The sequence below is a fragment of the Apium graveolens genome, unplaced genomic scaffold (genome assembly GCF_009905375.1).
Source record: "Apium graveolens cultivar Ventura unplaced genomic scaffold, ASM990537v1 ctg5598, whole genome shotgun sequence".
NCBI classification, from domain to species: domain Eukaryota; kingdom Viridiplantae; phylum Streptophyta; class Magnoliopsida; order Apiales; family Apiaceae; genus Apium; species Apium graveolens.
Window position 1 is genome coordinate 161 of NW_027419018.1, and position 15,161 is coordinate 15,321.

The following is a 15,161-nucleotide window of genomic DNA, read 5'->3' on the forward strand; positions in this document are numbered from 1 at the left end:
CCTAAGTCACCCATTTCTAAAGATGATTATGTTCACATCTGTGACATAAAAGAAATTTCAGACATTGAACTCTATCTGGATGAGCTGGAGGATGTAAGGGGAATAGCTGCCTACAGACAGTTACCAGAAAGATTAGTGTTCAGATATAAAGGAGCTGGGGAAAGAACATGGCCTCTCCACAGGATTCTAAATGAAGGCTACTCTACCTTGATCAGAGTCTTTTCAGCCATCAAAAAGGATTCTGGCTTTACCAGAACAGCCAAGACTGAAATTCTCAACAAGATTGCCAACATAAGGAAGACTTGGAGGGAACCAAATGCTTTGCCCAGAACCTTACTCATACAAGAAAGGGGAACTAAAATTCACAAATCACCTCATTGGTTGATGGAATTTAGAGATGACAAAGGAGTCAGAAGATTTTTCAGACTTGAAGACCAACTCAAGATTGCCAGCAATGAAACTCTCAAGGAAATGCAATCTAAGTTGGATATCAGTGATGAAGATGAAGCTGAATTCTTCAGAAAACTCCAACTCCAAATTGAGGGAAATGACAAAGGGCTAGGAAAGAAAACCAGGGAACAAAGAAGAAAATGATGATTTGCTCAGGCTAGAGGAGCACCCTTGGAAATACTGTAAATCTTCAATTACCTCCTAGTACATACACTTTTGCAGCACTTTTTATATTTCTACTTAGTTTCAATTCAAATATTTGTTAAGTGTTTTGTTATCATCAAGTTAACCCTGAATTTATGCCTACAGTTCTTATAGACATAAATAGGGGGAGATTGTTAGGAATATATGTGCATTAGTTTGATGATATGTTTAACAAAACACTTAAGTAGAAATTTAGTGTCTGTAGCCTCAACGGATAAGACCACTTTGGCTATCCGTTGATGGTGTAGCTTTACTTAGAAATAAGTCTAGTATTGTAGCATATTTCAGTCTCTGTATTTAAAATTGTAATTCTTAGAAGTTGAGAGAAACTATGAGTCATGTTGACTACTAGATGATATGCAGATAGGAAGGCCAATTGTAAATATTTCATGCCTTGTAATTTTGTATAAATGAAGTGGTATCAACGGATGACTTAAAAGACCTTCAACGGATGAGAAGCTAAGCTTCAACGGATGTCTCTAAAGCTTCAACGGATAACATCCTTCAACGGATGAGAGCATCAACGGATGAAAGCTTCAACGGATAACATCCTTCAACGGATGAAGTCATCAACGGATGAAAGCTTCAACGGATGTTCTGCTAATCAGCCGTTGATAAGTGGTAGTTGTACCTACAAGCAGAGGCACGTGGGTTGACAGAGAAAACTGAGATGTGGTAGCCGAATTTCAGGATCAACAGAAAAAGCAGCCGTTCTTCTTTTGTACAAAGTTGCAATAGTCAACAAAGTACTTGAGTGAACAGGAAAAGAAGCAAGTGAAGAACTTATTTTACTATTGTAATTTTATATTGTTTTTCACTTGTACACTTGGTAATATATATGAACCAAGAAGAAGCTAGTAATTAGAGAGATTTTTTCAGAGCTGTTAAGAGATATCTTGAGAGAAAATTCATCTAGTTTGTACTAGGATGCAGCTGTGATCAACATTGTTGAACACAGATTTTCTAATATACCATCTCTGGTGGAACAACAAATCCACCAGAAAAGTTTTTAAGGTCTGTTGTGTTCTTTACATTTGTGCTTGAATTTATATCTGTCTGTATTAGCTTAAAGCAATTCACACACTTGTTCTTCTTGAACACACAACTTTATAAACTGCTCAAAACTTGAAAAAGTTTTGAGATTTACATTCAACCCCCCTTCTGTAAATCTCATTGTTAGTCTTCTAGGAATAACACCATATATTATAGATTAAACTCAAGACATGTAATGTGTCATCCTCTTCATGATTTAATCCAGATTTCCTTGATCAATGAGTAGACTATCATTTCAAATCAACATTTGTGCGCGGCGCCACACATTTTATAGTATAGCTCACACAAGAGTCCAATAATATCTCTCTAATATTAGGAGGGTTCAATCCTTTCTAGATCATTCATATTTCTCACACGATGTCTAATATATCCGAAGTCCATTTTATCATTACCCGGTTAAAGGCAACTTTTGATAAAGTATATTAATCATCATATAGAAATATAATGATTTTAACTCGAAAGACCATTACATTATTATCACTCTAAGAATTACTTATGCATAATAGACACGTAAAATCTCACATTATGTTTATACAACACCATGTATATTTACATGTGCTTGTGTTTTCGACTTTAGTATCACTATACCTATGATCGATGAGATGTGGTCATCAGTCAACAAACACACTAGTTTAGTGCATTATTATTGTCCCTTAATAATAATACTCGACCAGTGATATATGGGAATATCGATATTATCCACATAATCTCATTTCTAAGTCACATACTTAGAGATAAGAATGCATATCATATTCCAAGTACATTTATTAATCTAATATTTATATCGCAGTAAATTAAGACATGATAAATTATTAAAAGAATAATCTAATTTCTAAGTTACATACTTAGAAATATAAACTGCATATCGTATTCCAAGTACATTTATTAATCTAATATTTATATCGCAGTAAACTAAGACATAATAAATTATTAAAAATATAATTGATAGACATAAATATTAAAAATCCAGCCCGCAAGGGTTGGCTCAACTGGTTAAAGAGGGGATAAATATCCTCTTGGTCACAGGTTCGAATCCCACGAGAGGAGAATTTATGATTATGTCTCATGAGTCAGAGCCTGTCGCTTAAATGCGGTTTATCTTGGTTCACGTGGTTTGTAGACTATTGTGTGAGCTCAGACTATTGCGTGAGCCCGTAGGGTTTACCGCGTGAGCCCGTAGGGTTTACCAGTGCGCACCCGAAGGGTAGCGGCTACGGGTTACCTGCGATAAAAAAAATATTAATAATCTAAATATCATAAACAAAACATAATAAGATATCATCTTCCACTAAAAATTTATTATTATTTATACTTTAGTAAATTTTTGGATACTATTTTTTTTGGATTTTATAATTTCGATGATGAGTATATTTAATTTTTGAACAATATAAAATTGTAGTGTGCGTTCTACGCACCCCAATTCCTGTCTTTGAAGTATGGTATGCGTAATGCGCCCACGGCTCACAACAACCTTCACTTTCTCAGCTTAACGAAAAAAGCGTGTAGATTAGGAAACAGTTAAGTTTAGTGTACTAGGCAGCTGCTAACTTAATACACGTCCATTTTCTCTCTCACACACCAACAGTCTCCACTGCGTGTTTAACAGCAAAGCCCCCTCCTGCTTACTCACAAACAAAATTTATATCTTTCTCTAATCTCTCTCATAAATCTCTCTCCCCACTCTCTCTCTCTCTCTAATTAAACTCATAAATCTCTTCCACTCTCTCTCTCTAAAAGCCCACATTCTAGAGAGTGAAACTCAAATATCCAAGCGACACTGCGCAGATTCGAACTAGCATTCTGGAGTGAGAAAGTTACTGTTATACGCGTATTTAATTGATTTGAAACCCTGGATATATATACATAGTTTGTATCTATAGTTTTCATGAGAGTTTAGTAGTCAGATCCGAAATGGAGGATGTGTACGGTGAAGAAGGCGGATTGACGGTGGCGCGTGAGATGTCGACCGGTGATAGTGGCGGAAATGCACGATTTTCGGCGAGTGAGGTTACTCCGACGCCGTTGACGGTGTCGGCGTCGTTTAGGGAAGGTAGGAGTAGTTCGAGACGGCGAGCGCCGGTGAGACCGCCGAGTTTGGATGCGGATGATTTTATGAGTTTGATGCACGGTTCGGATCCGGTGAAAGTGGAGCTCAATCGGCTTGAGAATGAAGTTAGAGGTGAGGAATGCATGTTGATCTGTTAAATAAAATGTGTATTGTGATTTTACTTAATTTGATTTGATTGAGTTTATGTTATTTTTAGATAAGGATAGAGAATTAGGCGAAGCACAAGCGGAGATCAAGGCACTGAAGCTCTCAGAACGTCTCCGTGAAAAAGCCGTGGAAGAGGTCTTTAACTTTTTTTTTTCTTCATTGTTTATATTATTAAATGTTGAAGCTAAATTATAGGTATCAATCTATTGTTTATTGGCTACATGTTTGATCAGTAAATTGGACCATTTCACTGTTAATAATACAAGTCCAGAGTTTTGTAGGCTTCGCTAATGAACTTTGAAGCATGACGTACATAAATTAATCAGTGAATTGGTTCTTATTGTGTTTGCGTTTTGATGTTCAAGTCCTGCTTAAAGTCGTTGAATGCAACTGTCATTTTTTCATCACCTCTACGGTTGTACTATTCTCATTATAATTTATTTTGATTGTTATATTTCTATTTTCACTCTCAGTTTTTGTGTCAAAGATGTTCCTGTTAATTGAATTTCTATTGTAATTAAAAAGATTCCCTGTTTAAAGGTGAATTATTGCTATCTGTAATACGGTCAATAGGATAGGATCATTTTAATGTTGAGTTGTAGCATAGTCACTTCTTGCTTTAGTTAGAACAAATTATTTTAATTAGATTTTGTTCCAATGAGCTTGATTATATATTCAGACAAAATTTTGGCCAATTTGATGCTAGTAAAAAGGCTAATTCTGGTTCTCGGAAATCTGTTGTTTCCAGAGTTGTTTTCATATGTAAGGTTTGATCTGTGAAGGCCTGAAAGCTAATAGAAATTTATTTTGGTACTTTGTAGATGAAGCAGTAATGCTGCGGTATAAAAAAGGAAAGTAAAATAATGTAGTTATGTATTTTGGATCTTCCTTAGTAGAGAACAAGATGATGAGAATTTTTTTGAATACTTGCACAACTGTATGCATCAGATTATAATTGGTACAGGTGATCCTATTGGTAGCTACATAAATGTTCAAAAGTACTTTTATCACCATGGATTGCAAGGTTCGTTAACCTTATCTAATGGTAAATTAGTGTAGATGCTGTAAATTTCTAAGCATGGTATGTTCATCATTATTCTAGTCCTTGTTTGCTGTATTCTTCCAACAACTATGAGGTCAACATTTTTTTCCTAACTAAATTATAAACAGGCACGATATTAATTATCGTATCGAATGATCTGCATGGCATGGCTGTCACTGTCTATCTTAGGCCAATTCTAAGTGGCATACTCAAAACTGTACTAGTTAGAGTCCGGAATTGTACTTGCATCATTTAAAAAGTAGTATTCCTTAAGTTCATTGAACTTGAAGATTTTTTCAAGTTGTGTCGTTTCTTGATATTGATGTGGAGATGTCCCCAGGCAATTCCTTAAACTTCATTATTTCCCTTTAAGTTCATCTAGTTGCAAAGATATAATAAATGTGCCGGATCTCTTCCTAAGTTTCTTTCCCTACTCAAATAATATGTGTCATGATTTCGGAATAAAAGCTTACATGTATATTACATCCCTTTGTCACATAGCTAACTGAAGAACTGGAGAAGGTGGACGAGAAGCTCAAGCTTACGGAATCTCTTCTCGAAAGCAAAGTATTGACTGAAGCTCTACCATAAAATTTATAATTTTCTTTTGCAGTCGCAGAATCTTAATCTAGTGGCTTACCTCTTTCTTGGCAGAATCTTGAGATTAAGAAAATTAATGATGAGAAGAAGGCCTCTATGGCCGCTCAGTTCGCTGCAGAAGCCACTCTTCGAAGAGTTCATGCTGCTCAAAAAGATGACGATATGCCCCCAATAGAAGCTATCCTTGCACCCTTGGAAGCAGAGCTCAAGCTGGCCCGTCAGGAGGTAACGTTGGGCTTGTCCTTAGACTTTAATGTCTAAAATATTATAAAAGCCGACAAACTGTGATCTTCTGATTATGACAAAATAGGATTTACATGTTGGTTTTCCTTTCCAGATTGCAAAGCTCCAGGATGACAACAAAGCTCTAGATCGCCTCACTAAATCAAAAGAGGCTGCTTTACTTGAAGCTGAAAGGACTGTGCAGGTTGCCTTGGCGAAAGCTTCAATGGTTGATGACCTTCAAAATAAGAACCAAGAATTAATGAAGCAGATAGAGATATGCCAGGTATTGTAGCTGGACATTACGTTTCCCTTTCGGCTATTACTATTATTATGGTTGCGTGACATGATCTAAATATCTCTAGTACATCTATATGTGTACCAGGAAGAGAATAAAATTTTGGATAAAATGCACCGCCAGAAAGTTGCTGAAGTTGAAAAGCTTATGCAGACGGTGCATGAGCTTGAAGAAGCTGTTCTTGCTGGTGGTGCTACTGCAAATGTTGTGAGGGATTACCAACGAAAAGTTCAAGAGATGATTGTAAATTAATTTCCTCTTAGTCTTCCTATGCAATGATCGTAAGATTGAAACTGATACTTCTTGATTTCTCAGGAAGAAAGAAAAACTCTTGACAGAGAGCTGGCACGTGCGAAAGTAACAGCAAACAGGGTAGCGTTAGTTGTGGCTAATGAATGGAAAGATGCCAATGACAAAGTAATGCCTGTAAAACAATGGCTTGAAGAAAGAAGATTCCTGCAGGCATGATTAGTTTGCTCACATGCTTTTAATATACTTGGTTGCTATTGGCTTCTATCACCAAAGATAATGAACCTATTTTTCTTTATACATCTGATTTGTCACCGTTTATTATTTTTTGAATCCTCTTCTCATAGGGGGAGATGCAGCAATTAAGGGACAAGCTTGTTATAAGTGAGCGAGCTGCAAGATCTGAAGCCCAATTGAAGGTAACAGTTTATTTCTTATCTGTTATCTTTAACTACTGCACTTTATATTTGCCAGTTGTTTGAATAAAAGTTAATAACATGACTTCAGGAAAAATTTCAATTGCGTTTGAAAGTACTAGAGGAGACTTTAAGATCACCGAATGCTATTAGCCGCAACACATCAGATGGAAGAAGTGCAAGTAATGGTCGGCGACAATCACTTGGAGGAGCCGATAACATTTCTAAATTAACGTCAAATGGATTTTTACCTAGAAGATTACCTTCATTTCAGCTGAGATCATCTGGAACAACTACAATGTTAAAGCATGCTAAAGGGACATCTAAGTCATTTGACGGGGGAACACGCTCATTAGATAGGGGTAAAATTCTTTTAAATGGATCTGGTCCAAGTTTTAATTATCGCGATTCTTGTGAAGAAACCAAGGCGAGTGAGACAAGTAATAGTAACTGGAAAGCAGATGCAGATGAAAAACCGAATGACATCACAGAACCAGAGAAAGAGGATACTGTGCCAGGTTTGTTGCATGACATACTGCAGAAAGAGGTTATTGCTCTGAGGAAAGCTGGGAATGAAAAGGATCAAAGCCTTAAAGATAAAGACGATGCTATTGAGGTTGTTATTTCTTTGTACTGGCACCAAGATGCTTCACTTCCCCCCCCAACTCCCCAAATATTGTCAACTTATTGTTGCAATTTTTTTCATAGATGTTGTCAAAGAAAGTTGATACCTTAACTAAGGCACTGGAGGTCGAGGGAAAGAAGATGAGAAGGGAGGTAGCTGCTATGGAGAAGGAGGTAGCTTCTATGCGTGTTGATAAAGAACATGAAAATAGGGCCAAACGATTTGGAGGAGGTTCAAGGGGTCCTGCAAATAGTCCTCAGATGCTTCCTGCTAGGTACCTATTATTGTATTTTCTTGTTCTACACAGCACACTAACACAATAATAGTATATATGTGGAAGTTGCATATAGCTTGTAAACTTGTAGGATTAGGAATTAAAATCGTTATATAAGGATTATGATTAATTGATTATAGATCCTGTTACATTTTTCCATGCATCCTTTAGATATAGTTCTCACTTCTCTGCACACAATTATATGCCAGGTGGTTTTTAGTCACAAGGAATGCGCTCCTTCCTGTGTTTTGATTTGCATATTAGATCTTTATTTTTCATTATGGCATTTATAATACAGTAGGTCGAAGTGCTATTTATAGCTGTTAATATCTTTTTAAACAATGCATATATCCTCTAACATGGAGGCCTTGTTTTATGTCATTTATGTTTTAATTTACTTGAAAAATTTTAAAACACGACTTTTTTTTATAGAGGGTGTCTTGGTTTGTTTGATGGGGGTCTGATGTGCTATTGCGTGTTTTAAAGGACTAGGTTTAGGTTATTGAAATTAATACCATCTTGGTTCACTACATATTCATTTCCACTATTATTTTCTATTTAAATGCGAAACAATTAGTTATAATTATTAAGTAAATCTCCGCATCTTTTGAAGTTAATGCATGTTCATTTTAGTATATTTGTCTGGACATGTGTCCTATTGGCAGTGATTCAGCGACAATCTTCTTGTATCATAATGGTACTCGAATTTTACCACATATACCTAGTAATGGTGTAATTAAGAGGGAAGCATGTTTTTTTGGCTAGTAGCACAATCACATGTCCATATGCATGCACAGGACAGGGATCTCCTGTTGTTTGTCATCAAGATATCCTGTAAAAAATTCTGCTTTCTTCTACTTCCTAAATCCCCTTGTAAATTCTTGCCTGCTGAGGTGTTAGTTAAGTAGCTATAATTAACATGTTTGCTAAATAATGTGAACCACGGGCAATGGTATGAAAGGATATTCTGGTAGTCCAGTTCTTCATAAATTGCTAATTCTTGCTTAGCTTGAGGTCTTTAGATATAGGGAAACCATCAATGTTCTGATATTGCTGTTGGCAATCTGTTGGATTACGATTTGCAGGACTGGAGCACGAGGGGGGTTAACACGCAGCACCCAATAACCTTGGGTCATCAGCCGACTTCTTCACCATTTCCCATTTTTACCTCATGGTTGATTATAGTTGTGACTTGGCATATTACCGTCCTGTTTAGCTCCAGCATGGAATAATTGAGAATTATGTGAACTAGAGATGTAGGCGAAGGATGAATTTGGTATGCTTCTGACGTAGTACATCAACCTCTACATAATATTAGCAAAGAGAAAATCCGAGGATGTGGAGTTCAACTAACCCTTTGTCAGAATTTATTTGAGTGAATATTTGTGGTTGTATAGGTAACTTATTGGTGTTCCAGTTGTTTTGCCTCGTGTATGTGTGCTTGCAGTCTATATTTGAAATCTGCAGCTAGTGTTTTTCAGTTTGGTTCATGTTTGTCAATATTCTTGTGATATGATGAAGTTAGTATTTTCAATGGTGTTATTTCTATAATATAACATTAATCACCAAACACTAGCATTAAGTTTAAAAACACACCACTCTAATGTAATGCTAAACTTGATTCTAAAATAAAAAATGGATCAAGTGTAGATGCTACTATGTTTGTTACAAAATGAAGAGAAATTAACAAATAAAGCAAAAACGACATTTGTATTTGTGTATTTAAAGATTTAGTAGTTGAAATATAACTAATCTTAAAATCTACGCATTAATTGACAAGTTGAATATGAAAATTACTAGTAGCACTTGGTTAGCCCAAGTAGAGGAGGTACTCAAACGGTAGTTAACTGTTACTGTTACCCACTTATTACACTCGTACACCTGATGCTCATGCTACTACTGGGTGGTACCCAACTGATGCTTATGGTCAAACTTTGACAGCTCTTCATTTTCCCCAGGCCCAACCCCACGCTGCTACCACAAAAAAGGGAAAATATAAGAGAAAAAAGAAGTGGTCACATTTCGATCATCGATGTTTTTGTAGAATTTTCTCCAAACTTAACTTCTTGGTCATTACTCGTTAGTCATTAATGGTAACGCAGGCAGCTTGTTTGTTGTTGTATGTTGACTTTAACTGCATTACAATTTTACACGCATACATATATAACCACCTAGTGTTCCAAAATATATTCAGTATTTATAGCATAAATCATTGCATCTCAAACTAAAAGAAATCAGTAAGTTCTTTAATCCCGAAGTTCCTTATGGATGATAAACATGAATTAACACTAACACAGTTCAGAGACTCAGTTGAAAAGCTTGGTTCTTCCACAGTGGTAAGTTCCTGACTTCATATCTTTGCATGATTAACATCATAATTACTTAAATGGTATGTTTATTTATCAGCTCTTTGTTTCATGAAAATTTTACTTGTAGAACTGTGAAGAGCCAACACTAATGAGATTCTTGATAGCAAGATCAATGGATCCAAACAAAGCAGCAAAGATGTTTGTCCAGTGGCAGAAATGGAGGACTTCATTTGTCCCTTCAGGTTTTATCCCAGATTCTCAAGTGCCTGATGAATTAGAAGCTCAAAAAGTTTATTTACAGGGTTTGTCGAGAGATGGAAGCCCGGTAGTGTTAATAAAAGGCAACAAGCATTTTCCTCCCAAGGATATACCACAGTTCAAGAGTAAGCTGTCTTTAACATATTTATAACTTACAAGTAGACATAGTTATGTGTGTTCAGTTCATATTGTAGATGGCAGTATAGAACGTTTGTATTGTTTATGTTTGACAAGATAAATACGTACCCTGTCTATTTTTGTGCTTAATTTCCTCTTTACTGATTGATTGTAATTTATAAGCTACTACTTGATGTATATCATCATCTTCTGTCCTCACCACTTTCAGTATTTGAAAGATGAATGAGCTTCATTTCATCTCCACTGCACATCTATGTATTTATTTGTACAATTATAAGTGTATGTGTGCATATCCATTTTCCATGCCAACAGGCAACAATGCATTTTTTAAAGGACCGGCTGTTCCAAAACTGATGTAACGTTCCCTCTTACTGCAGAATTTGTGGTTCATATGCTGGACAAATCAATTGCAAGGTATTCTTAAAATTTTGCATAATGGTAGTATGAAAAGACTGTTGCACTCTAGTACCCTATGCTATTTGCTGGTTTTGTGTAAAGTGCCCGAGTTTGTGCAGATATTTTATTTAACCTGTGGGTTATTAGGAAAGAATGGGAATAAAAACCTGTGGGATATAGTAGAAGATCAAGTTTCAGGACTACTACTACTACTATCTCACTCTTACTTAAAGGCAAATATTTATGATACTAAATCCCGAGTAACATCTGCTTTTAAATTCACGAAAGTGCATCTCCCGCACTTCTGCACGTAATATAAATTCTGCCGTAAAAACTATGAAATTTGAATGTTCAGATTATGAGAATCATGCATATTTTACAACCTTAGGAACTCTCCGTCTGTCATAGAATTTTGAATGAAAGAGACAAATCAATGTTCAGAACCTCATTTATTGTAAAAGATTTCACATCTCTGAAAATTTACTGAGTAACTGCTCATTTGCTCAATGAGTGGTCTGTTCTTTTGCAAAGCACTTGATCAGCTTAAGCTTTTAGTTCAGTAAATTATGAACTATAAACTCAACCAATGCATCGGTTAGATTTTTAACATGTACTTTGCCCCCACAAGTGTGTGTCAGCCAGTGATTTAAATTCTTTGTTATTCACTAAATTTAATTTGTTATGTCGTTGACAGAAGTTACATAGTTAGAACTTAAAACACCTCAACTATAACCTGGTATTCACAGGAGTCTATCTTTTATTCATGATATAAATTTACTATCTGCTTACTGCACACTATCATCAAGTGATTATTTCCTACAACTAGATCATGTTTGTTACTTGTCAATTAAATGTTTTGTACATTTTGGATAAGGATATGGCATTTCACTGTAGTTCCATATCTTTATTTCAGCGGTTTCAGAGAAAAAGAAATAGGAAACGAGAAGTTGATGGGTATTATCGATCTACAGAAAATGAGTTATAAGAACATAGATGCGCGAGGGTTAATCACCGGTTTTCAAATTTTGCAGGTAAGCATCCTTTGCCAGTAGATGGGCTTTATTTGTAAGTTGTCAATGCATTATATTCTCTATGAATGGAAACTTGTTCAACTTCTAACAAGTGATCCTAGTTCATGAACCAAGTTGTATATTAATTAAGTTACTTTGCTCGAATTGGTGTCTGTCTTATTTACACACTACATCCTTCTTCGTATAGTCTTACTATCCAGAGCGATTGGGGAAGTGTTTCATCATAAATATGCCTTGGTTCTTTGTGAGCGTTTGGAAATTGGTGTCGCACTTCCTTGACAAAGCAACATTAGAGAAGGTGCTCTTTCTTTCTTCCCACATATCTAATATTGGATAATATTATTAACATCAAAAGTTCCAATGCTTAATTAATTAATTAATTTTTTTATGTACAATTAATATATACACATCATAGAAAAAGTACCTGAATGGAACTTGAGTAAGGTTTACAGTTTTGCTCTTTACATTCAAATCGACTTCGTCAAAAATCTGCTAGGCACTATTCATTAATCAGTACATCAGTTACCCTGTTTTGCTATGAAAAAGGATGTTGAGCATTATGCAAATCATAAAGCAATATGATCATCCTTGCAGTTTTTCAGCTTTGTTTTGCATAAAATTAATATGGCCCAAAGCGAGAACATGACTGGGAAAACATTTTCTGTCAATATTAATAAATAAAGAGCATGTATGGATTAAATTATTTAGTTTATACACTGGCATAGGGTTCAAGTGTGACACTATGGTAACTGATGCAGATAGTTGTTGTATCAAATGAAGATGAAAAGAAGGAGATCATCGAAGAAATCGGTGAAGAGGTTTTGCCAGAAGAGTATGGAGGGCGAGCAAAACTAGTTCCTCTGCAAGATGCTGTACTCAATGCAATTGGGGAGGGAAGGGAGTTGACAACTTCAGCGTAGAAGTCCAATGGGGCTCTTTCTACATCTCCACAATCACCATAATATACGCCTCATCTGTAATTATGTAGAACTTGTAGTTTGTTATGATCTTAGCAGGGGGTTCTAGATCATGTACGGAAATGTTTTCTGATCATCACAACTTATTTTGTGTTTGCAGAGTACAGACACAAAAATTGTGTAGAATTATAAAACTCTGTACATTGTGATTTTACATGACAGTCGAGAGGATGTGTATGTCTTGCCTGATTTGAGATTTCTGAATCCGAATAAACGCCAGATTTGTGCGAATCTGAATCCGAGTTAACATTAAAAAAATTAATTTATGTTAATATTAATTGCTCAAACATCTCCCTAATCTACTGACAATGATAAAAAAATCCAATATACGTTTTGATTTCATGGCCAGAACACAAACAGCTGATACTGTACAGCAAATTATGGACAAACCTGAGAGATTTGAAGACGCTAGGTTTAAAAGACAAAGAAAGAGCAGAGATAGTACGAAGTTACAATGTATAAAGCTTCTTTAATCATTAAGAGGAAGCTTGCAAACATGAACAATTTGATGTCAGTGGCTCTGCGCAAGGCTTGTATATACTTCATTAAAGCTACCATGCTTTAATCCTGCATGCTTCAATGCCGACATATGTATATGGATCGAGTATCATTCATCAAAATTAACCATCTCTTTTTCTTTATTTACCGTACACCTTTGCTTTTGGTGCCAAATTTGCAAACATTTGATTGCTTCTTTTCGATATCAAATCCTCAAGTTATCTTATCCCCAAGTATATACCCCTGTCACCCACAACCTCTTGGTCTAGCGTTATCTCCCTCGTTCCCTCTACAAAGGGTTCGAACCTTGTCAGAGAGGTGGGTGTGTGTGAATGTGTTCGATTAGCAAAAAAAGAAAAGAAAAGTAGATACCCCTGTCTCTCTGTGTATATAAACCTTATTTAGGTAATGTGGCTTTGGCACTGAACACTATAGGGAGAACCAGAGATGGATCATAGGCAGATATCAACTGATGATGAGAAGGCTAAAACTAGTAGAGGAGGAGGAGGAGAAGAAGAAACGGAGACATTGAAGAATAGAATTAGAGGCCATGATCTGTTTAGGCTATTGCTAGAGAAACACATGGAATGTTTGAAGGTATTTATACTTCTCTTCCCGAGTTTTAATATTTGTGATAAGTTAATTTTGATTATGTGCGACTAATTACCATAGAATGGGTAATGACATATGACCAATGATCGGTTTCTCTGATATTAAAATTAGCTCTAGCTTGCTTTAAATTCCATTCATGGACGTCATCTGATCTCTTCATCTCTATCATTTAACTTCTTAGTGATTGACAAGCTTGAACAATTGCTTTGATATGTATATATATGCACGCAGCTACAGTTTTTGTTTACATTAACATGCATGAATCATGATGCATGACTACATGAGCGACGAGCCAGAAATGTTCTTGAAAATATGCTAAATTGTACTAACTGTATAATATTATAAATCTCATCCTGCATAATACAAATGGTGACATGATTATTATTTTGATAAGGTGAGCTTAGGAGGTAAAGGAGATATTGGGACAACATTTGAAGCAGCTGATAATACAGAATGCAATCACAACTCACAACTATCTTCCGATCTTGATGAACTAATGGTACGTTTTCTGCTGAAGCCTTTGACTAACTTGCTCAACAGAATTCATTCACACAATCTCAGTAACAACACCGCTACTTTCTTTTTCCCTACTAATCATGTTTATGTATTCGTAAAGATTGGAGTTGAGGTATCATATATGTCTAAGATATTTAATACAGGAACTTCACTGCATGGCACTGGGCAAGTTGAAGAAAGATATGGAGATTGAGTTACAAGAGACCATGTCTTTTATCAATGACATGTACCTACAACTTAATTAATGATCCTAATTTCTTGAGATTAGACGCACATGTCCTCCTTGATTGCACATTTTTTTATTTATTTGATAAATTGTTGCGCATATGCGTTTTGTAATATTTGTCTTCGATCATGTCTTTAGAACATCAATTTACTTAAAAAATGAATGGATCTTGAAATTCAAAATCACAATGTATATATTCGATAATTTAACCGATAAGATAAATGAGACAATCTCTTATGTAAATGAGATAGATCCTTTATGAATGAGACAGACAATGAGACAGTCTCAATTAATCTGCAGAATATAAATTACTGAAAAATAAATACAGTAATAAGGAAATTAAATAATGCTGAACACTAAGAGTTTTCACTTGGTTACGCCCTTAATCCTAATCTATGGCATACATCCAAGTCCCCGTGCCAACTAGTATAGAAAATGTATTATATCAACTTCAATAAAAGAATTTACAATCTTTTCTTTGATTACAAAAGGATAGCGTTAAAAGAAACATTTCCCTAACATACTTGCTACCGAGCACACCTGCTATATCCT

At 35.6% G+C, this 15,161-nt stretch overlaps 3 protein-coding genes across 5 annotated transcripts; all 3 read left to right on the forward strand.

Moving 5' to 3' along the window:
* The first annotated feature begins 3,194 nt into the window (after window positions 1–3,194).
* LOC141702734 (microtubule-associated protein 70-2-like) lies at window positions 3,195–9,182 on the forward strand. 2 transcript variants are annotated; one of them, XM_074506360.1, is made up of 12 exons: window positions 3,195–3,886; window positions 3,972–4,057; window positions 5,466–5,531; window positions 5,619–5,789; window positions 5,902–6,072; window positions 6,172–6,327; window positions 6,400–6,546; window positions 6,681–6,752; window positions 6,841–7,111; window positions 7,211–7,365; window positions 7,458–7,648; window positions 8,734–9,182. In XM_074506360.1, the coding sequence occupies exons 1-12, from the start codon at window positions 3,619–3,621 to the stop codon at window positions 8,771–8,773; spliced, it is 1,794 nt and encodes a 597-aa protein (XP_074362461.1). In that variant the 5' UTR covers window positions 3,195–3,618; the 3' UTR covers window positions 8,774–9,182. The 2 variants fall into 2 exon arrangements, with proteins under 2 accessions (XP_074362461.1, XP_074362460.1); XM_074506359.1 differs by having other exon boundaries at window positions 3,198–3,886; window positions 6,841–7,365.
* Window positions 9,183–9,694: 512 nt separating this feature from the next.
* Window positions 9,695–12,988, forward strand: LOC141702735 (sec14 cytosolic factor-like). Of its 2 annotated transcripts, none has more exons than XM_074506361.1 (6): window positions 9,695–9,984; window positions 10,085–10,340; window positions 10,731–10,767; window positions 11,624–11,780; window positions 11,968–12,078; window positions 12,539–12,988. In XM_074506361.1, the coding sequence occupies exons 1-6, from the start codon at window positions 9,913–9,915 to the stop codon at window positions 12,698–12,700; spliced, it is 795 nt and encodes a 264-aa protein (XP_074362462.1). In that variant the 5' UTR covers window positions 9,695–9,912; the 3' UTR covers window positions 12,701–12,988. The 2 variants fall into 2 exon arrangements, with proteins under 2 accessions (XP_074362462.1, XP_074362463.1); XM_074506362.1 differs by having other exon boundaries at window positions 9,704–9,984; window positions 11,663–11,780.
* A 516-nt stretch (window positions 12,989–13,504) lies between these two features.
* Window positions 13,505–14,772, forward strand: LOC141702738 (uncharacterized). The gene is made up of 3 exons (XM_074506365.1): window positions 13,505–13,852; window positions 14,262–14,366; window positions 14,527–14,772. Exons 1-3 carry the CDS (start codon window positions 13,703–13,705, stop codon window positions 14,626–14,628), a joined length of 357 nt encoding a protein of 118 aa, XP_074362466.1. The 5' UTR covers window positions 13,505–13,702; the 3' UTR covers window positions 14,629–14,772.
* Window positions 14,773–15,161: the final 389 nt, after the last annotated feature.